The 22,625-nt window shown below is 42.9% G+C and overlaps 1 protein-coding gene across 1 annotated transcript; it reads left to right on the top strand.

Moving 5' to 3' along the window:
* Positions 1–338: 338 nt before the first annotated feature.
* DCAF10 (DDB1 and CUL4 associated factor 10) lies at positions 339–19,133 on the top strand (the record flags this gene model as incomplete). The annotated part of the gene is made up of 7 exons (XM_082497788.1): positions 339–643; positions 5,520–5,633; positions 12,225–12,422; positions 12,885–13,087; positions 13,652–13,762; positions 14,912–15,057; positions 18,125–19,133. The coding sequence occupies 7 exons, from the start codon at positions 339–341 to the stop codon at positions 18,491–18,493; spliced, it is 1,446 nt and encodes a 481-aa protein (XP_082353914.1). The 3' UTR covers positions 18,494–19,133.
* Between the last annotated feature and the right edge of the window lie 3,492 nt (positions 19,134–22,625).

Genomic DNA, 22,625 nt, shown 5'->3' on the forward strand with positions numbered 1-22,625 from the left:
AGCGGTCTCGGCACCGGCCGCACAGGTGACGATCTCGCTGGGTCACCCTGTGCCTTCGCCCGAGCTGCTGCGCGGCGCTCTGCCGCCTCTGCCGTGTGAGATCCGGCACACCGAGTTACGGCCGGCTGCTCGGGACGTACTCCCGCCGGCTGACCGGGGCTGCGCAGCTCCCAGGGCCTGGGAACTACTAGGGGACATCCGAAGCGGGCGGGGGCGGGGCGGGGCGCCGCCAAGCGCGGTGGTCACGTGGCCCGCGCGGGGCGGGGCCGGGCGGGGCGCGCAGGCGCAGGGCCGCCGACGGAGGAAAGGTGGAGGCGCCGCCCGGCGATGCCCGCGCTATGAGCGCGGAGGCGGAGGCCCCCCAGGCGGGGACCGGCACCGGCGGCCCAGCGGCCCCGGGGCCCGGCTCGGCTGTCGGCATGGAGCCGGCGCTGCAGCCCGCCTCCCCGCGGGCGGTGCCGGGGGCTGGCCTGTTCGGGTGGCTGCGCGGGCGCTGCCTGGGCCGCAGCGCCGCCGTGGACCCGGCGCGGGACACTTTCCGCGCCATGACCGGGCTGTACGGCTCCATCCAGCCCGCCGACTCCGTGTACCTCAGTACCCGCACACACGGCGCCGTCTTCAACCTCGAGTACTCGCCCGACGGGTAGGGGCCCAGCGCGGCTCCCCGCTCCCCCGCCGAGCCCGGGCCGCTCGCCGCCGGCCCGGCCCCGCCGCCACTACCGCCCGGGCGGGCAGAGCGGAGCTGCCCGTGCCTGCGCCCTGCCGCCCGGCCGCTGCGCGCCGCGGAGCGGTGCAGGGTGCCCCGGCCTGTGGGAGCTGGGCCAGGCCCGGCTGGCGGCGTGGCTGTCCCGTCCCCCACCTCTCCGGGTGCTGGTGCCCCCCTCCCCCCCCCTCGCCCGGTCGCGCTCTACCGCGGGGCCGCTGTTATCGTGACCTGGGACACCCGTGGCGGGGGGATCGTAAGGTCTGGGGCGGCTCAGCTGGGGCAGCGTCAGGACTCGGCCCCAGGGGGGACGGGACTCGGCGCGGGAGGCCCTGGCGCTCCGCTGTTCTTGCCCACGAACGGCCCGTCCCTCTCGCCGTGAGCCCGTCCGGCTTCCCACGGCCCGGCGGCTCTCCCGGCTCCTCTGCGGGTCTTCTCGGGGAAGAAAGGGAGATGGTAAACTGAGGCACGCAGTTGAGAACAGAGTGGTGGAGGTGGAACCGCTTCGTTAACTCGCAAAGGTGTTCATGCCAGATGTTCGCGGAGACCTAAGTTTCTGTTTGAAATGTGACATTTATTCATGTAGGGCTCCATGAGTTTTGTGAGTCTGCACTGAGAAATGAGTTTAGCGGTGTTCTGCACACTCGTGTAGCAGTGTAGACAAAAGCAAATGGCAGTTGGATTTAGAATAAAAGAAGTGCTGGCACACCAGCTGAAAGCAGAGTGAGTTCGATTCAGAGATACCTGCATATTTGTATCTTACAGTATGCTTGTATGTGAAGTTTTCTTGTCAGAAAGACCTTGCGAGCTACGGTGGTCTCCGCAGCATTTTCAGTTTGGATAGTCAGAATTGAAATCTTTGTAACCCTTGATGGCTGGCCAGCTTTTCCATTTTCAGTGAGTTTTCATCAGCAGAGACTTCTGGTTTTCAAGAACATCTGAACTCATGACAGTTTTGCTGCAGTTGTGCTGTAGAGCCGAGTTTCAACTCCTTATTTGTTCCTCTGTTTTTTGAAAAGGACAAGGTTAAGCTCCAGAAACTATCAAAACCATTTTCAGGTGTGTTATGGTTTGAGAGACCCATAACAATTTCTTGTAATTTAAACAACCATTCTATCACCTGATGACCCCTCCCCACCTGGGAAAGGGAATCTGGAAAAACAAGGAAACCTGGGAGCTGAAGTATAAAGAGATTTAATAGAATAAGATTAAATAATTAACATTAACAGCACTAAAGAACCGATATTGATCCCGACACCAATACAGAATAGACAAAGATTATTCTCAGCCAATTATATCAGTAGAAAGTTGTGCACTCCCAGCAGTGGACAGCAAATGTCGGACACTGCGAGCGCTACAGCTTCAGAAGGAAGGGAAGGCCTCAGGAGTCTAACACCAGGGCACAAAGTTCTCAGGATGGCAGCCATCAAGGGAGAGAGGGAATTTCACAGCAAACTTTCTAATTTATAGTGAATGTGACGTTGATGGTATGAAATAATCCTGTTGGCCGGCTTGGGTCAAGTGCCCGGGTCTAGCTCCTCCTCGTCCCTGCACCTGGCTAGCTTGAAAACACTGAGACCTTGAGATCCACACACCATAGCTGGCTGTAAAGTAAATATTTTCACAAATTCAGACACTGGAGTCTTCTAAAAGTGCAGTTTTCCCAAGTATTAGAAGAGAAATTAGTCCTGTGTCATTCAAACCGGGACAAGGTGACTGTAGCTGGAAAGTGATTTCTTTTGTAGATCGCCAGCTGGGTGTGCTGAAGATTCCCAAGACATGGGGTCCTCTCTGCTGTATGGAGTGCAAAGAGGCCAGGGGGAATTGATCTGCTGGCTTGCCTTGGTGACTACAGTGGAAACACACCCACGTGTGGATGTTCTGTACTGGTGTAGAAAGTGTCAGCTGCAGTAGCAGTACAACTGGGCTATTCTTTAAGATCATTTGTGCAAGTTTCTGGCAAAAGGTGTAGTTCTGTATTCCTCCCACCTCCTTTCTGCTTGATGCTTGTGAGACTGCACAGTGAGCTAAACCAGGGACCTTCCCTCTCCAAAACGAACCCAGCAAAAAGATTCTCATGTCAAAGGGATGCATCCATGGACTTGGTGTTCTCTGTGGCTGCAGTGTTTGGCCCAGCAGACTGCCAGTGGCGTTGGGCACAAGTTCAGACCATGGCACTGAACCTCAGTTGCCTGGATACCAAATGAAACAGCCCAAACCATGCTCACTTCTGCATAATTCTCTGCTGGTTATGCTCATCTTAGAGCAGTCACAGACCTGCCCTAACCCATGCTGGCCAGACCTGTCCTGTGTAGTGGAGACTTTTGGTCTCTCTGTAGCTTCTCTCAAGGAAACCAACTGTGGTCAGTGATGCTGTGTCGCTGTCCCTTGCCCCTTCTGTCAGCTTCTGGCGCCTCAAAGCACTGTTCTGGGGACATGTTGGGGACCTTGCCTTTGGGCTGTGTGCACTGCGGGTTAGGTCTGGCATGCCTGTGGGGAGCTGCTCTCAAGGGCTCACTTTGCAGACTGAGGGTCGCTGGGGTGTGCAGCCCTGTTGCTGCAACACTGCTGTACTGGTCAGAGTTCCACAGTGTTGGGGGAACTTTTGAGCTTTTCTGGAGGTTGACTTCACTAACTGAGCAGGCCAAACTTCACTGTTACTGTGATGTCATCATACTTAGACTTTTCAACATACGTGAACCCAATAAATATCGATACCCTAGGAGAGGCTGGTGCAGAGCTGGACAGCCTGCCCAAGCTGTGGGCAGTTGATGGTTTCTGTGCCTGTTTGGACCCCTGTGAACTGTCTGCAGATGGCTGTCTGGTCTCATTCAGAAATAATGTGTATCCTGGACAAGGTCTTTGATTTTTATTTTTTTTTTTCTCTAAGAAAAGCTGTAAATGGATACACGGATGTTTTCATGTGGGGAAGAAAAAGTGCAGTTTTTTTAAAGGAGGTAATATCCTTGAAATTGTAGTTCCTAGAGATTGCTCTGATATTGGCAAGAGAATTAGGAGATATGGTTAGATACTAAATCTTGCTCCAGACTTTTCTGTATCTTCAGAGTAGTAAGGGTAGTGTGGCTCAATGTCTGGTGTGAAATTAATCTCAAAACCATGGATAACAATTAGCCAAGTTCCTAGACTGAGTCTCTTCTAATGCCCAATTTATACAGGTGCCAGTGCCTCACTATTCCTGCCTTTGACCATCACTTCCATAACAACACTACTGCATTTAGAGTTCTCTAACAAAAGGTGTTGTTTTCTTTCTTTGTAGTTAATAGCATGTGGCGTCTGATAGCAATCCCCTGACTTCTTGCTATTTTAAACAGTAAAACTTTTAAATCTAAACTTTATAATATAAGGTTTTAGTGAAAAAAATGACTCAGTTGCAGAAAGGCTGGATACTTTAAATAAACTTTTGAATCAGTCTTACTTCTGCCTTTAGCATTTATTGGCTTCGTGCTATTGTCATGTAGAAAAGTGCAGGCAGTCAGCAGAGCTTCTTCAGTAGTCGGATTATCGGGGAAGGATGCTATCCTTTAGAGTTTGGTTTAAACATTCTGCTCCTGAATATGCAGTGTGAAGGTCATCTTTATGCTGCTTTTGGGTGGATGCCAAACTAAATAGCCATTGAAGTCAGTGTTACGGAAGGAGATGAGAAAATGGTACGTCTTTACCCCTTCACCCTGAAGAAGGTGGTGGTTGCACTTCGGCACTGGCTGCCTGTTACAAAGTGGTGGTGTAGCTGGGGTAGCATCTGTAAAGGTCTTAGGGGGGAATATTGTCACAGTTGATACGGGAGGAAGATTGGAGGGGGTTGTTACTGTATGTTGTCGTCTTTGATGAGGGTTAATGCAGTGACAGTGTAAAAGGTGGCTTGCAGCTGGCTGGTTCTCGTGTGTGAGCAGACTGCTGGCACTCGATGGAGGCTGCGCTTCCTTTTTCTGTACAGCCTCTGTCAGACCCTTGCATCTTACAGAGCTCTTCAGCTGATTGGCTGACACCCTAAAAAGCAAACTAGTGTTTTCCAACCCCCTGAAAAGTGTTGCCGGTGAATGGACAGAGGGAGACCATGACATGGGCATAGTCATATAGGAAATCTGCAGTAGAATTTCAGAGCAGATGCCTTTCCACTTACTCTTGGGTGCTGTTGTCATTTTTTTTTTTTTTTAATTCTTTCCTGCAACATTAAGCAAATACCCTCACATGAACAAAGCAGGAGGTTTCCTGCTTTGAATCAAGCCAGAGCTTGATTATTCTTTCTTCCCAGACAGGAACTGCTGAGTTTGTGCACTGTACTGCAGTGATGGGACAAATCACGCTTAAGTAACTTTAAAAAAAACCCACTGATGTAAATACACTTAACTGTGTGATTTAAATAATGCCATCATTGGATCTGTGAAGTAAATGGCCATTATAAAACAACCACCTTGCATGTTTAAAAAAACGAAGTTAATTAAAAGATCATGTGTTCTGCCCAGTGAATGCAGCAGCTGTGCATTAATTATGCCAACAGCCAGGCAGAAAAGTCAGAAAAGGAATTAGAGAAGTTAACTTCTCCAGAATAAAACAACATGCTATTTTCTTCTACATTTTTTGTGTATTACATGCTTGCAAATAGGCATCTGCAAGAAGGCATCAAAAAAACCATCAACACTGTGGCAGATTCTGTGCAGTGTAAACAGAGAACCATGCTAAGTAATGGTGAAGCTATGTTTCTGTGAGGACAGGGAACGGAGGTTAGCTGGATGCGCACAGATGTTATTTCTTTTAACGGATACAAATGTTTCTGCTTTGCTGTACTCCCCTGCAGGTCAGTGTTGACTGTTGCTTGTGAACAGACTGAAGTACTGCTTTTTGACCCAATATCTTCAAAGCACATCAAAACTCTCTCTGAAGCTCACGAAGACTGTGTCAATAATATCAGGTAGGCCAGAAAGAATGAGAGACCTCATATTTTGTCTTACCATAGATGCTTTTCTTACGACAGTGTGGTAAGTTTGTGTTATGTGCTTTCTTGGGGGGAGCGGGTTTTGTGAAGCCATTAGGCTGCTGTTTGCTTTGTGCCATTTTCCTTCTCTTTGGTATTGGAGGTAGCGAAAGGCTGGAAAGGGGAAGAGGAGGAATCTGAAAGTGGTGGTGGTATATAATGCTGGCAGATGATTTTGGATAGAAGAGCTGCAGTTTATGGGAGGAGAAGAGTGTCTTCTCCTAGTGGCTGCGACACAGGTGCATTCAGGGGAAGACTGGGATCTTTCCTCCATCGTGGACAATTTATCATAGTTTTTCAAAGAATGTCTCATTTTTCTCAGTCATTTTCTTGGTTTTCTCAGTCAATTTTTTCCATGGCTGCAACAGTGAGGGGATGAGAGAGACTGTCTTCATACCTTCATACTGTTGTACTCTGTTAGCCACTTCATTTACAGTTGGTGTGTCGGCATCAGGTCCTCCCCAGACCATTGTTGACAATGTGTGGGAATACATCAGTGGTGCACTCTGCACAAACTTCCACAGCATAGGAAGTTTGCATGGCATTTCATCAGGGTCTACATTCACTTGCCAGTCACCATAAATCACCTCTTGCGCAGCCAGTTCTCTCAGGTACTTAATACTTTTTTCCATGCTGGTCTATCTGCTTGGGCGGCATTTGATGTCGTCCTTAAAGGGATACCTGCTCTTTATGGCTGATTGGAGTTGCCTCCGGAGACTGAGATTGTCTGACTTTCTTCCAATTGCTTTATTGATACCTCTGTTTCTAGCCAGGTTTCCCAGCTGCCTGGCTTCTCTGCCTTTAAAGCTATGGTATCTGCCCCATTATCCCAGCATTGGAGCAACCAGGTGATAAGTGTCTCACTTTCATTACAGCTAAAGTCCTTTCTCATGTCTTGCAAATCCTCTGTAGATAAGGATTGAATTATTACCTCTGTGTCTGACTCCCCCTCCTGCGTTGATACTGCCCGAGAAGGACTCTCTCCCTGATCTGCTTGAGAAGGTCCCTTTCCCAGATCTTTAGAAGGACCCTTTCCTGGATCTTTGCCAGAACTCTTCTCTCCCATGCTATCTGGCCTCTGTCATAAGGACCAGGGGAACAAACTGCCCTCTTTTTCTGTTTGCTGGTCACTGGAGCGACTTGTACCAGTACTGATGGAGTTGGAGTAGCGGCAGTATTTGTTGTCAGAGCAGCTTGGGTGGCTCGTGCTGGTACGGGTGGTGGACACCTACTCCTGCACTATATTTAATAAGAAACCACTCATGCAACGCATGCAGAAGAATTGATGATGTTAATAACAAAAAGAGCTGACCCTTTGATCCCTCACCATTTATACTGAGCATGAGGCAGATGGGATGGAATATGCTGTTGGTCAGTTTTGGGTCACCTGTCCTGTCCACTCCTCCCTCTATGCTTTTCTGCTTCCAGTCCTCCAATTTGGTATGTAACAAAGTTAGCTGACCTTGGTTGTTACAGCAATAAGTATAAGCAAGAGCCTCTCTGCATACCGTTCCTTGGTATTCACTATAAACATCAGACCTTGTCTGCTAGAGGTGGACATAATAGACTGTTAGTTGCAGTCAGTTAGAAGAGGCTCAATTGAAAAACTACTGAAGAGAAAATTGGTTCTGTTTTACCTTAGACCAGGACAGGTATTGTCACCTGTTTTAACTGGCCTTTGGAATGCCCTGAATGAACATGGTAAATCGGAGCATAACAAGTAGTGTGTGATTTATGTTTAAATTGCAAGTCTGAGACTAGCAAGATCAGGTATTTATATTAATACATTGAATCATAAGAGTAATTGTCATAGTTGCATAGGCATTTCCAAACAAAGACTGGTTGCTTGAAATATCGGTAGGATATAGACAAGCTGGGAAAGTGAAATGGCTTCTGCAATTCAACTTAAACTCAGTCTTTATGGTTTAAATCCTGTGCCTGTTTCCCAGGATGAAGTGGGAAATAGCAAGAGCAGGAACCTAAATCATCAGTATTTTTGTCATCTAATGTTTTTCCTTTTAAATTCTATTATTTTTAGCCTAAAAATAATAAAACTTATAATAAAATTTAACCTAACCCCCAAAACCAAACAACAAAAAAAAGAAAACTGTAGAAGCAATCTGAGCATTTCCCCTCAAAAGAGCTGAATAAAATGTGGAGTGCTAGTGTCTTTATACGTTCTTCAGATATATACTGATGTTTTTCACAAGCTGCTTGTCCTTTTTAGAAGAGACTGAAGTTTTACATCTGTTGGATGTCTTTCAGAAAAGCTAAAGTAAAAGCTGGTGTTATCTGACACAAATAGAAGGGAAGACGCTGAGAACATGCTTTTCTGTAAGGAAATTTCATGTCTTGCATGCTGGGGGTTGTCCTTTAAACATGCTTAGTTTTTAGATAGGTGAGAAATAAAGCCAAGATATTGGAAGGCAAAGGCAAACTGGATTTATTTTGCTTTTTATACATCTCTAATTCAGTATCTGATCCTTATATTCAAACTACTATTGCTAGTGTTTCAAGTGAGTTAGTCTGGATCATGTTTTACAAAGAGCATTCTGTTGCAGGCTCCTTGACTGGTTGGCTGGTCAGCTGTGCTGGTCTTGAAAATTTATCTCATTCCTTGGTTGACAACAGCATTGAAACTTCCTGCCACTCTCTTCTCTTATTCAAAGGATATCCTTTCTTTCCACTTTGTCTGTCTGTGAGGCTTTGTAATTCTGTTCTTGGTCCTTAAATGTCTTTTCTCTATGTAGTTTAATTTACATAAAAATACCAGTACTACCTCCAAGCAGATAAGTCAGATCTACTGTTAATCACCAGACTGAGGTCCTTCCTAGCAACATGTAGTAAATTTTCTGTTCTTCTTCGAAATGGTTCTTAAAGCTTTATTTTTTCTTTGTAGGATAGTGGCATCTTTTCCTGTGGTTTCCTTTATGTCCCCGTTTGTTGTTATAAACTTAGTTACAAGGTACTTAATTATATTCTGTAATACATGGTTAGTACAGCATTACCTGGAGTATTTTTTCTGCTTAATGGGCAGGACTTCAAGCGTTATACTACTACATAAATTCCTTGAATTAAGTACCAAAAATAAATACCGTTACTGCTGTGGCCTATAGCAGGTGCCTCAGACGTATGTATGAACAAGAAAGGATGTAGTGGCCCCTCCCTGTAGTCTCCCAGTCACTGGCAATTTGTGTGTAATCATCTGAAGCAGACATTTTTTTCCACTTGAATTTGGTCAGATTTTGAGCTTACTTAAAACTCTCCAATGGCAGAGCTCGATGGCACAGATGTGTTTCAAGGGGTATTTAGTAGTGCTTTTTAAAACTTGGTGCCTTCTTTTCTTAAGTAGGAAGACAAAGAATAATTAATCTCTATTTACTTTCTCTGTGTTGGTCAGTTTTATATGCTGGAGACATTATGTACCTTCAATTAGCTATTTTTCAAGTGAATCCTAGTCTATTTGGTCATTCCCTATATGAAAGCTGTTCAATACTATTTGGATCTCCCTGTCTATTTCTTCTGAAACCCATTTGAGGTGGGTGAAGCAGGGCTGCTGTAGTATCTGAGATAAAAGCGAGGGATGGATTTATACAGGCAAGAGGTGTCCTTTGTTTTACCTTTGCCCTGAAAATCTGAAATGTTGGATTCTTCCAGTTGTAGTTGGTTATTTTTCATTGGAGTTGCTATTTTTACATGATGTAGTCTGATTCTAAGTCTAAAAGATAAAATGCTGTTTCTAGGGGTGACTTACTGCATGTCTCTGTGTAGATCGTTCTTGCCTTAGTATTCATGTGCAGCTACTTCTGGTGTTTTTCACACAGATTTTATTTTCCCTTTTATGTCAGTCCAGGCTTTTTATTTCCCAAATGCCTTCATCGGGTGTGAATTCCAAACATAAAACAGTGTGCTTTGCCCTTCTAAAAGTAAGGGCATGCATATATTGCAGTGGGAATGTCATATGATAAACTTTGATCTCTGTAACGCAAACTAAATAATTTTATCCAGTAATTTTCTCAGTGAACCAAATAACTTGTCTAAGTATGCTTTCAAAGTCTTGTCTTCGTTTGGTGTTTTTGAAAAATCTTGTATGTGCTTCAGTAACCTCTAGACTCAATTTATTCATTACTTAGCTGTGCCTTTTTAGTGCTGATTCCAGCCCTTCTATCCCCTCTGTCTGATGAAGTGTTTTTATATCAGATATTCTTTCCTTCTGTAATCGCTTGAAGGTGGTCAAGCTGCCTCATACTACTTCAGGCTGGAGTGATATATATTGAATTTTGTCTGAAGATCAGAAATTGTCATGGTAAAGGATTACCACCTGAACAGGCTACGTACTTAACCTGATCAGTGTAGTAATCCATGGTCTTTCTCATCTTCTCCCAATCTGACATTAGTGATGAGCTTGTCATCTGTTAACAAAGCAGGAACTCAAGACCTGCTAAGTGCAGAACATACAGAGTGCCTGTGAAGCACTATACATGTGATATAAATTCACTGCTGCATAAAATCATACTGTAGAACTGCAGGTCTGTAAATACCTGTGAAATACAGAGCAGTAGGCTTGCTCTTCTTGCGGTAGTTTGAGTTAAACAGAATTTTACGTTCTATTGTGATTCAAACTCAAACCACTCAAATCCTCAACTGCACATCTGTATTGAAGGAGTTCATAAATTCGGGTGGCCTGTGCCGCTTGTGCAGCTGCTACTTCCAAAGACTATCTGAAATTCTCATGCTAAACAGTGCTATGCACTTGGATTTTGATATGTGTATCTGCTTTTGTGCATTTGAAATGCCCGACTTCATGTGCCTGCTTTAAACACATGAACTGTACTGTGGGGTAAGGAAAGGCAGAAACACTGGAGCAAAAGCCCCTTGCTTTTTGATGGAGGCTGTTGATACTGTTCAGGTGGTACAAAACCTTCCTGGATGCAGAAGGTCTGCATGGCTCTTCCTGGCTCTGTGGCTGCAACGAGCAGTGCCGCTGGGGCATTGTGGAGCTGGAAGGACTCTGAAACAAAATATGGGCAAAGGTGGAATGAAATTAATGGTCTAGGGAAATGTACAAACAGTGTCAGTGTTCAGATTTAAATCTAGTACATATTCCCAAGGTAGCAGTAACGCATGTAGTGTAAGCCATGTGGTTAGTAAAGCAGGCCATGTATTGGATAGTTAATCCGCTGGATTAAATCTCTCGGAAAAGCACCATTGTATGTCCTGTGTAAAACCACGGGGCCAGGTCTTCAGCATGGTCGGTGCAGGCATGTGGTGTGCTTCAGGCGCCTGTGCAGAGCTGTGACCATGTCACGGAGCGGTAGGAGGTCTATTTGGAAAGGGCCTCTGTAGATCCACCACCTGTAAGAGCTGGTTGCCTCCCCAGCACCCCAGTAAGCCTGGCACTGAGCCTGTCCAGCATGGGCAATTCCACCGCAGTCTGTGCTGGGCTGTCTAGGCAAGGTGTTCCTGAAAGCAGGTCCCTGCTGATGGATTCCTGTTGCCGGCTTTGTGACTAGTGCTGTGTTCTGCCTGTGCCAGTGGGGTCAGGATCTGGGGAGAGCTTTCAGTTGGGACCAACTACATCATATGCCAAGTGACCATGTGTGGTACAGAGCAGTGTCAGGCCTTGCGGAGGGGCAGGCGTTCAGGCATTAACTGAAGGAGGCTTGGGAACCAAGAGTTTTGGCTGAGCTGGTGGGATGTGCGCTGTACAGAGCAGCAAGGTTTAAAAGTATAGGGGGCTTCCAATAGAAATAACAAAAGGTGATCTTTCTTTCAAAAACCTCCTTTGAGTGCAGGGAGCTTATGCCTGCAGTGGGGAAGAGAGGAAGATTTATAAAATAGTAGGGGAAGAACGAGGGTGGATATGTGGGTAGAAATTAAGACAGTAAAGAGGAGCATGGGTTTAATAATTACGAGCTGATAGGATCTTGTGTCGTCTGAAATAAGTTAAGGTAGAATTGCTCCGTCTTGTGGTGCTGCCTGTCTGTAGTAGTGAAAGGCTCTGGCAAAAATGGGGAAGATGAAAGCCATAAATTAGAAACAATCTAGGCTAGCAGGGCTCTGTTGCAGGGACTGCAAACCAGTCAGTGACAATGTCTTGCCAGTGGTCCAAAAACTGACCAGTCCTAGGACGTTTATGTCTTTTAAAGACTTGATAAGTTTAAAGCTGAGTATGATCCAGATAGGCAACTGATTTAGTTACTGCAGGGATTCTGCGTGAGCATTTGTCCCACTGGTAGTTTGGTTGTTGTGTGACCTTAAAGTGATTCATTAAAAGAAAGAAACAAAAAAACTTCGGCTATGCTTCTGCAGATTTACAAGTTTGCTATTACAGATGTAGTACTGGTTCATATCCCGACAGTACTGTTTTTTAATGGAACTGTTTTATTGGCAAATATTCTGCTATATGTTGGGTTTTTTGTGTGTGTGTGTCGCCACTCTATTTCTCTGTTAGCTTAAATTCCTGCTTAAGAATATTTAAATTAGAAAAGGCACTAAATAGCCACAGTGTTTCTCTCCCATTTTCAGGTTTCTAGATAATCGACTGTTTGCAACTTGTTCTGATGACACTACAATAGCACTTTGGGATTTGAGAAAGCTGAACACAAAAGTGTGCACTTTACATGGTCACACTAGCTGGGTTAAGAACATCGAGTACGATACCAATACAAGATTACTAGTAACGTCAGGGTTTGATGGAAATGTGATCATCTGGGACACAAACAGGTATGTGGCTGTGTTACTGCTGTTACATTTCTAGAACACATGAGGATAGGGTTCTTCTGTACAAGATGGAAAACCTGCTTCCTTGAATGGTGCTATAATGCATTCTTAAATACTGTGATTAGTTTATAGCCCTTATCAAGAACTTGCATCACCTTTATATGGTAATAGTCTGGTAGCTAAAAAGAGAGCTTTTCTTGCTGGCATGCCAAATGTAGTTCAGGTTTTTGTGTTTGTTTTTTTTTTTTTTTTTTTTTTAAGAGTTCTATCTTCATTGTTGTTGTAGTATGAAAATGTGACTTCTGCCATTTCATGAAAATCTGATTTAGGTAGGATAAAGACTACTAAAAATGTTTTTTTGAATGAACAAGGATGCTTAGCACATCTTGGATTCTTCTGGACATTATTAGGGACTTGAGTCGAAGCTAGTTGCTGCCATTTCTTGTGCTTTCTTTTGCTGTCCAGGTGCACAGAAGACGGATGTCCCCACAAGAAGTTTTTTCACACCCGTTTTCTTATGCGAATGAGGCTGACACCGGACTGTTCCAAAATGTTGATCTCAACCTCCTCTGGATATCTTCTGATTTTACATGACCTTGACCTAAACAAATCTTTAGAGGTTGGCAGCTACCCAATTTTAAGAGCTAGGAGGACTACAACAAGTTCAGGTGAATGCTTGTGGAAAACTCTATGGCAGCTTCTGTGTTAGAGGTGTTTCATGGGATACTTAAAGCTAGTAAAAGAAGGTATAGGTGGAGTCAGAAGGGTTCCACCGAAGAACTCTTTGGCACAGTAGCTGCTCTGTTGTTCAGGGGTCACACACATCTGTGACATCTGCAGACCTGGAAGAATCGTGTGGTCTGAAATTTTGCTGCTTTACGGCAGTAACAGAGCAAAATACTGACAGAAACTCTGCCATTTGGGGTGTCAGGATATAAAGGGAGTGGCCTGGGGAAGAATTCATACCCCGGCTTCTAGTAGTGACAGCAGGTAAGAAGGAGGGAATGCAGCTTGCCTCTTATTCCCAGCAGAGTTTGTTGTGCTGTCAGTTTATTTGTATGAGGCCAAACAGAATGGTACTTTTAGACTATAAACTGAGCTTTGAAAATTGTTTTCTTAACGGGGTGCCTTACTCTTACCCTTTACTTAACATTTCTAAGGAGGGTTAAGTGAGGGACATGCATAGTAAGTAGGCTGTGCTTAGCTGTTCTCATGGCTGATGCTGTTTGCAGACATAACATCATCAGGTTCGTCTGGTCCTCGAGCTGTCGGTTCACCGTGTCACCAGAATGATTCAGGTCTGCTGTCTGAGAAACACATGTCACGGTCCTCCCAGCGAGAAGGTAGGAAAATATTTTTTCTAAAAATGAAAATAAAAAATCATGGACTTTGACTTATTGTATCCAGAGGAGACCATAGTAGTGAAGAACTGTGTTTTTTGGCTCTGTGACTTCTAAAAGAATAGTGTTGCTATGACTTCTATTAAACCAATAAAATATCATTGCACACCAAAGTCTGGGGATCTAATCATTTTTTTTCCAAGAAATCTGATAACAGCAACAAGATCTTTATTTATATTAGTACATTATTATTGTTATGTAGAGGTGCTCCCTTTTCCTTGTTTTTTTTTTTCCTCAGAGTGTGTGAATGACCTTCAGGGCAAAAAAAGAAAAACAAACAAACAAAAAAAAAAAAAACCAAGAAACCAGCAGAGCATCGCTATGTTTTGCTTTTTTACTTAATGATGGGAATATGTACCTGCATTTTCTCCATAAGGATCCAATAGCATGGAAAAAGAGTATGCAAAGAGGTCCTAAATATGGACAGTGTTTTGTGAAGTTCTAATTACAAACCAAGTCCTACCTATCTACAGAGCTATGAAAACTGATGATCCTCTGATTAGCGGGGCTTCCTCTGAATCTAAGATACACTTTCAGAGAGTCAGCATGAACTTGGCAAATTGGCAAATACTTTGTGAATCACATGCAATTTAAAATAAATATAATGTTAAGTTCTAGCTACTCGTGGTTGTGAGATCCACAAACATACTTATGAAAGCAGGAGGCTTATCTGGATGCCAGGGCATGATTTACCTGTGAAAAGCTTTCTAGGAGACTTTGGAAGGAATTTGGAAAGGAGGTCATAGAAGTTTAAGAACCAGTAGTTCTTAAAAAACCCCCACTCTTTAGACTTTGTTTTAATGATAATGAAGAGCATACATGTGGGAAGTTAACTCTGACCTAGTTCACAATATGAAGTGATTTAATGCAGCTCTTGAAGGAAATTTCAAAAAAGAAGGTATTTGATCAGGACTGAGCCCATTGGTATTAGCTTCAGTTGTCCCTGTTTGATTTACCCTTTCATAAAGGTGCGGTCTTTGCTAGCAGTCAGATGCAAGTGTCACTTGTTTGACCTCGTTTCAGCACTAGACTGATGTGGTAAAAATCGGTGTATAGACATCAATGAGACTTACAGTTGACTTTGCCTTCTAGGTGGTTCACCTAGAAATAGTTTGGAGGTCTTAACACCAGAGGTTCCTGGAGAAAGAGATCGAGGCAATTGCATTACATCCCTACAGCTACATCCAAAAGGGTGGGCTACGCTTCTTCGGTGCTCAAGTAATACAGATGACCAGGAGGTAAAACAAATACATTTAAAAAAAAAATGTTAAGTGAGATGTATTGATACAACTGTATTGAAATTTCCTTGTTTTGGGGTAAATTTGCATTTGAATAATTTAGTCAGTTGTTTCTGCTTACAAATGCATTAATTTTACAAAGATTATGACATTCTTTTGTCTGTTTTTTTAAATGATCTTGTATGACTTTGTATCCTGCATTCAGTACTCCTGTTGCCCAGTTCTGTCATAGAATATGTTTTATACTTCCCAGATCTGTTAATAGTTTTTGAACAGTAGGTGTGCTGCCAAATACCTGACTTAAAAATATGTAACTACCAAAATATAAGAGGTGTGAACTTGGAAGAGACAGAGGGTTAGAGTTGTGTACTGGTGAACATGGTGTAAGTTGAGCAAAGGAGCTCCTATGAATTCCTCAAGTGCCTTTGAAATGTTTTCTGCCTTCATTGGTGCTTCAAGGATGAAGTGCTCCTGCTGTGCCGATGAATGCTTTCCAGAGGCTGCTCCTACACTGCTGTGAAAAAAAAACTCATGGAATATTTCTGCATCTACTTAAAATTGCCACATCATAGGTCTGAATATGATGAATTCCAGTGAAGTTTATGTAACAAAGTGCCTTGGTCTCAACCCTCATCCTAAAACTCTGTAACTTAAATATAAATGGGGTATCAATGATCTTCCTGACATAATCCATTTAAAACCTTTATTTGAAGTACTAAGTCATAAGACAAGCTGCAACTCCTGAGCAGCTTGCAGATTTCACTCCCCTAAATGCTGCTTTAAAGAATCATAGAGTCATAGAATACCAGGTTGGAAGGGACCTCAAAGATCATCTGGTCCAGCTTTTCTTGGCAAAAGCATGGTCTAGACAAGATGGCCTAGCACCCTGTCCAGCTGACTCTTAAAAGTGCCCAGTGATAGGGAATGCACTACTTCCCTGGGGAGATTATGGCCAGTTATTCTCATTGTGAAAAATTTTCCTCTTGTGTCCAATCAGAATCTCCCCAGGAGTAACCTGTACCCATTACCCCTTGTCTCTTCCATGAGACTCCTTGTAAAAAGGACTCTCCATCTTCTGAGTAGCCACCCTTTAAATACTGGAACATGGTGATAAAGTCTTCCCTAAGCCACCTTTTATCAAGGCTGAACAAACCCTGTTCTCTCAGCCTTTCCTCATACATCAGGCTTCCCAGTCCTTTGATCATGTTGGTGGCCCATCTCTGGACCCTCTCCAGCCTGTCTGCATCTTTTTTTGTATAGTGGGGACCAAAACAGAACACTGTATTCCAGGGGTGGCCTCACAAGTGCTGAGTAGAGCAGGATAATAACTTGCTTATCTCTGCTGGTGATGCCCTTGTTGATGTAGCCCAGCATTCTGTTGGCTTTCTTTGCCACAGCAGCACACTGTTCACTCATATTGAGCTGCTTGTCCCCCAGAACCCCCAGGTCCCTTTCCACAGAGCTACTCCCCAGCCAGATACATCCCAGCCTGTGCTGCGCTCCTGGATTATGTTTTCCCAGGTGCAGGAGCTTACACTTGTCCTTGTTGAACTTCATAAAGGTCTTGTTAGCCCACTCTTCCATCCTATCCAGGCCTTTCTTCAGGGTGGCTCTGCCTTCTGAAGTAATGACAGACTTTAAGGCCAGTGTTGGATTATGCTCCCAGATTCTGTTTGTGAAGCATCAAGTAATAGTTGCTATATTGCACTGGGATCCTGTTGTAAGACAAACAAGCAGTCTGTAATACACTTAGAAATAATGAAAAACTTCTTCATGGACTGTATACAACAAGCAAGAGCCTGCAGGTTGTGTTTGGGAGCACCTGCTTTTGAAGAAGTAACTTCCAGGTTAACTCAAGTTCACTTATAACTTAGTGTCCAGCCAGGGCCTTCAGAACACCTGGATTCCACCAGATGGTCCTCTTGCAAACACCTTTTTTCCTAGGGTTATTTCAAAGTTATTGCTGTGGCAGTTGTGCAGACCACTCTGTTTTCAAGACACAGAGCTCTTATATTTGTTTTCCAAAACCACAAAGAATTCTTTGAATACTTGACCAATAATAAACAATTTATTTAATTTGATAGCTGATGTAAATTGAGATTGGTTTGATTTTGGGTTTGTTTGGTTGGGTTTTTTTGGTTGTTTATTTGGGGTTTTTTGGAGGAAAGACTCTTCATAATGGTAACCTCTTACAGATGTGTAGAGGACTGAATGGAAGCTTAGCAGATTTGCTACAAATTTTATGCTTGTTCTGTAAACTTATAATCAAACCTCTATGCAACGCAGAATTTTTTGAAAATGCAAATATTAAGTTAGTTGATACTGATGATTGGCCTAGTTACAATTTCCCACAGTCCTGGTGTCTGCTTTACTGTCTTCTATTAATATTCATTAGTATTGTTCCCTTGGTGTTTATTTCTGTAGAGTACATGGAACAGAACTAAGAACACTTCTTCTGTCTTGTGGCTGAATTTGAATCTTTCAACACGACTTAAATTTTGTCATACAGCTGTTTTTGCATTTGGTTTGAGATTAGTTAATCAGATTGCACATTAAAATCCCTGGCTGTCTCACAAGTAACAAGCTGGCTATAGAGCTGTTCATAACATTCCTTCAAAAATCTATTTCCCTCTTGTTTCAAGACTTCTTTCCTTTTGAAGTTATGGGCAAAAAATTCTAATGGTCAATTGTAAATTACAGTAGGCTGAGTTCTCCTTTATTGTAGATTTCATTGAAATGTTTACAACATTAGAGCAGATGCCTGTCCAAAGGATTAAGCTTTGCTCTTTCCAGATAAAAACTAGATTTAAAAGATTATATCTATCATCTATTTAATTAAAAAAGTAGCTTTGATGCTAGGCAGCTGTTTTGCTTAGACAGTTCAAAGTGGAGGAGATGCTGATGGACCGGCCTGTCTTCAGTGTTGCATGGTAGATAGTTACCGAAGAGTAGATAAGTGATAGCATTGGTCATTCCTGTGTTACTCACTTAACGTGCAGCGGGAGGGATGTGTATTTGCAGTGCTTTACTTTTCTTTCAATGTTCCTTTCTCTGCCTCTCCCTTTAGTGGACTTGTGTCTATGAATTCCAGGAAGGAGCCCCTGTGCGCCCCGTCTCGCCTCGTTGTTCCCTGCGATTGACTCATTGCATTGAAGAAGCCAATGTGGGCCGGGGTTACATCAAAGAACTTTGTTTCAGTCCCGATGGCCGGATGATTTCATCCCCGCATGGCTTTGGGATCCGCTTGTTGGGGTTTGATGCACAGTGCAGTGAACTTGTCGACTGTTTGCCCAAAGAAGCCAGCCCCCTGAAAGAAATCCGTTCCCTCTACTCTCACAATGATGTGGTACTGACAACCAAGTTTTCTCCAACACACTGTCAGATTGCCTCGGGGTGCCTTAGCGGACGTGTTTCTCTGTATCAGCCAAAGTTCTAGGCACATCTTGCATCAACAGGACCTTCAGATGTTTGTGGTTTTTACTTGAGTTTAGTTGAAGTATGTTTTTTCCAAAATCTCTCAATCCAGATAAGATCATAGTTACTATGGTCTCTGAACACAACAGTGGAGTTTCCAGCCCAGCACTCTATGCGTTCTCATACTGCACCCACAAGTCCACTTCCATGTGCTGTGTTTTCAGCCTTCCAAGCAGACCTCTGCTCCTGCTGATCCTGTGCCATCTAGTCATTATTCTGGTTTGTTTGTACCGTAATACTTGTTGATAATTTCCCTCAATGCAACTTGAAGTGGGCTTTTTGAAACAAATGTAGAGGGGGCAAGGGTTGCAGTTCATCTAAAACACGCCCAGGCTCCATGGGTACGACACTTCCTTATTCCAAAGGAGCTGGACTTCTTCACATATGCTTCCTTGGCTTTTTCTGTTTCTGAAACTACTATACAGTGATTATTGGATAATGAGCTGCTATTCTACGTAACTAACACATTTAGTTACTGTCACAGAAAGAAAAGGAAATTTTGTTTTAATTTATGTATTAATTTGGTTGTTTGTGATTGGCTAGAAAAATGAGCCAACTTTCTGTAATGTTTCGCTGCAGTTAAAACATTTGTTTTTCTGTGATTGCATATATTGTGTTTATTGCCAGAAGGAAGAGGTTCTGGATGGAGATGTAGCTGCATTTTTTCCTCAGAGAATTTAGTAGGAAGACTGGGGCAGGGAAGCAGGAGTTGAATGGGTGAAGACCCTGCCCTATAACTGCTGCAGACGAACTGTTTGGACTTTTCATACAACGGGGGTGTCCTTGGTCAGACTCTCTTGGGCAATGTTGACTCCTCAGCTGCCAGGGTTTCTGTTGTAGGGAGCTTTCCATATCAGTAATATAAACCTTAATCCCATGTTTGAAACTTAACACTGCAGAATTTTCTGCTGATGTTAAGGCTGTGTCCCACATGACTGTTCTTCCACACCTTGCCTGCACCATTGCTGTGAGAGGAATTCGTCTAGGATGTGTCCATAGTATCACCAGATAAGCCTTTCTTCACATGTACTGTCAGTTTGGGAACGGATTAAAAGCATGCCTGTCTACAGTAAGATCTATTTGGATTTAACCGGTCTTATCGTAAGATGTGAAAAATGTTAATGTTCAGCATTAAATCACATATTAAGTATGAATGCCAAGTTTTAGCCCTCAAGTTAATATAGCTAACCTTGTAAATGCAGTTATTTCAGTCTTGTACATCCATATCAATTTATAATATGCTCATCATGTTCCAAGGTGGTTTTTTTTCAGTATTTCATTACAGTTTTGCTGACCAATCATACGCTCAATTCAGCAGGAAACTTTACCTAAAAAGGACTGTTATATTTTGGTGTTCAGATTCAGTATCTCCGGCTCGACAGAGCATGCTTTTTAAAAGTTGACTCTTATAAAGCCTTTTGCAAAATATGTTTGGGGAAAATGAAGACATCTATGAAGATGAGATAGTTGGAAATACATAAGCCTGACAATCCTCTTGTAGTTTTGAATTTGCGTAGGTAGCATACTCTGGGTGTTGGTGGAGAAGTCATTGAAACTTAAGGTTCCTCTGCATTATGAGAAAAATGTCTTAAATTTCCTCTTTTGGAGGATTTATTTAGTAATACAAAGCCTTCAATATTGGGTATTTGGTAATACTAGGACTAGTTAATTACTCCTGCATTAGGTTTTCATCACCTCTAGCAACGGACTGCTAGAGGACTACATTCAAGTAGTCTAAGTACGTGCTGCCGACAGACTTCCTGCTGTTTGGTAAAAGTCCTAAACTTTCTGTTCTCATGGGTTTTTTAACAGAATTATTTGGTGATGATGTCTCAATAGAATATCATCCCGGCTGGAGGAGGAAGAATAATTGTTTAAGTAAATATACTCAGTTAACTTAAAGTGCAAATAAAATGACCATAGTCTTCTCAGATAGCAACTCATAGGTTGAAATGTTCCACAGCATATCTTCTGAGCAGTTCTGTTGTTGCTGAAACTATTCTCTTGACCTCAAAAGTAGACTGATGAAATTGTAAGTGAAGAGAGATGCCCTGTTTTCTAAAACACTGACTCGTAAATTCAAACACTTGTACCTTTTGAATGCTTTTGGAACTATGTGCAAGGAACACAATTTATAAAAAGGTATTTTTTCACTTTAAGTTAATTGGCCAAGCCATGAAAAATGGAGCCTAGTGATTGAATGAATAAAATATGCAAGTCTGTCTGAGATCGGTTAGAAATACATCGCTTCCATTTGCACTGAGCTCCATGTGCATGTTTATAGCAGCCTGTGAACCAGAACCTACATCTGGGGTAGCTTAGATTTGTGGGTTTGTTAGAAGCATTTCGGGGAGACTTCCTTTCTCTGTGACTTAAAGCAATAGAAGTGAAGTGTGCAGAAAAGTTGAGGACAGTTGTGGAATACAAGATTTTTTATGTGAAGGAGGAGCTAAGCTACAAGAAGTTTTTAATTGGCCGAGCTATTTGCGGGGGTGGTGGGGGTGGTGGCGCAAAAGAACCCTAGTGGCAGCATGTTCTCCCCTGGCCCCTGCACTGGACCATGATGGCTTTTTCCCTAAGCATTTGCTCTCTCTGCTTCTAGGCTGATGTTTTCTTGTCTTATTTAATGTTTTGCTTAACATCATTAAAGGGACTACAGGTGACATTTTGAAGAAATCTTAAATGCTGTTCTCATAGGCTTGAACGGTGTTCACTTTAGAGGCACCCATGAAATCAAAGAAGTTCTTGGGTCAGTTGGTTGATTGATTTGTTTTCGTAGCTGGTTTTGGTTTTTCCTATCAAATTCCTTGAACTGGTAGATTGCTAGTGACTTTAATTCTATGCCTGTTAATATGCACTGAGTGTGTTTTAAATTCTACCTCATGATATGGTGTTGTTTTACAAGAGTATTGTGCTGAAACATTGGACACTAACTTTTCTGTGTAAAGAACTGTTACTCCAAAGTGACGTGTATCATCACATCTAGATACTACCTGCAGTGCCCAGCACCAAGAGTGGTGGGTTGACCAGCCCTGCCCAACCCTGGAAACCAGGGCCACTAAGCAGGAGCGCAGGACTGATCCTGAAGGGTGAGCTGGTTAAGGGGTTTGATTCTACATTGATGCTTTCGTAGCATGTCCAGCAGATGCATATGAAGATGGATTCTGTCCATGTATGCTGTAGAAATGTTACCTAGTTCTTCTGATTACATTTGTAAAAGTTTGAATTAGAAAAAGTAGGTAATCTTAGATTTTGATCATTTGATTACTCCTTTTCAACAATACTTGGAAATTTTTAACAAAGGTTAATCTATTTTACCTATGAAGTTCACATAACACTTATTGAAACACTATTCAGTAGTTTATAACTGATATGCCTTGCAGTTGCATCTTGGTGTAAGGACTGATTCTCAGTTGTCTTTGAATAATGTTACCTTGCCTTATGGAATTAATGAAGTACTTTGTTGGTGAGCTTTGGATTATTTCTAGATAGTTTATCTTACTGTTATGTTTCAAAAGATGAATTCTTAACTTTCCAGAACTGTATAAAACTATCTGAAATAAATATGAGAAAATATTTCAAATGGTAGATGAAAGACTGCACCAACAGCAAAGTATAGTAGTGGCTTATACCAGAGGTTTCTTTAAACTGGTTTACTTTTGACTACTCAAGTATTACATCACTTGAGAAATTTTACAGTATGTCTACTAAAGATAGACGTCTCCGTTTGATTGTAAAGCATGCAGTATGTTTTTTTAAAATGCATGGTTTCATATTCATTAACTTCTATAGTAAATGAATTCCTCCGTTCACAGCATGGCTGATCAGCAGAAGCAGATAAACTGCTCATTGAGATCTCTATAGGGATGTCAGCATATAGCAGCGTCTACAGGATCCAAACTAGTGGCTGAAGCTAGTAATCCTTTTGTAATAGTCCAGTGACTATCTGTTGTGGGAGCAAATGCATTTTCTGAGAATTCCATTAGAGGTCAGTCTTTAAATCACTGCAGCACTGTCAGACATTTGTGGGGAGGGGGAGAGAAACTATTAATGGCACTATACAGTGACATTCCTGTATATGTACTTTCTCTATA

Source organism: Vanellus vanellus (genome assembly GCF_965231255.1).
Source record: "Vanellus vanellus genome assembly, chromosome: Z".
In the NCBI taxonomy this organism is placed as follows: Eukaryota; Metazoa; Chordata; class Aves; order Charadriiformes; family Charadriidae; genus Vanellus; species Vanellus vanellus.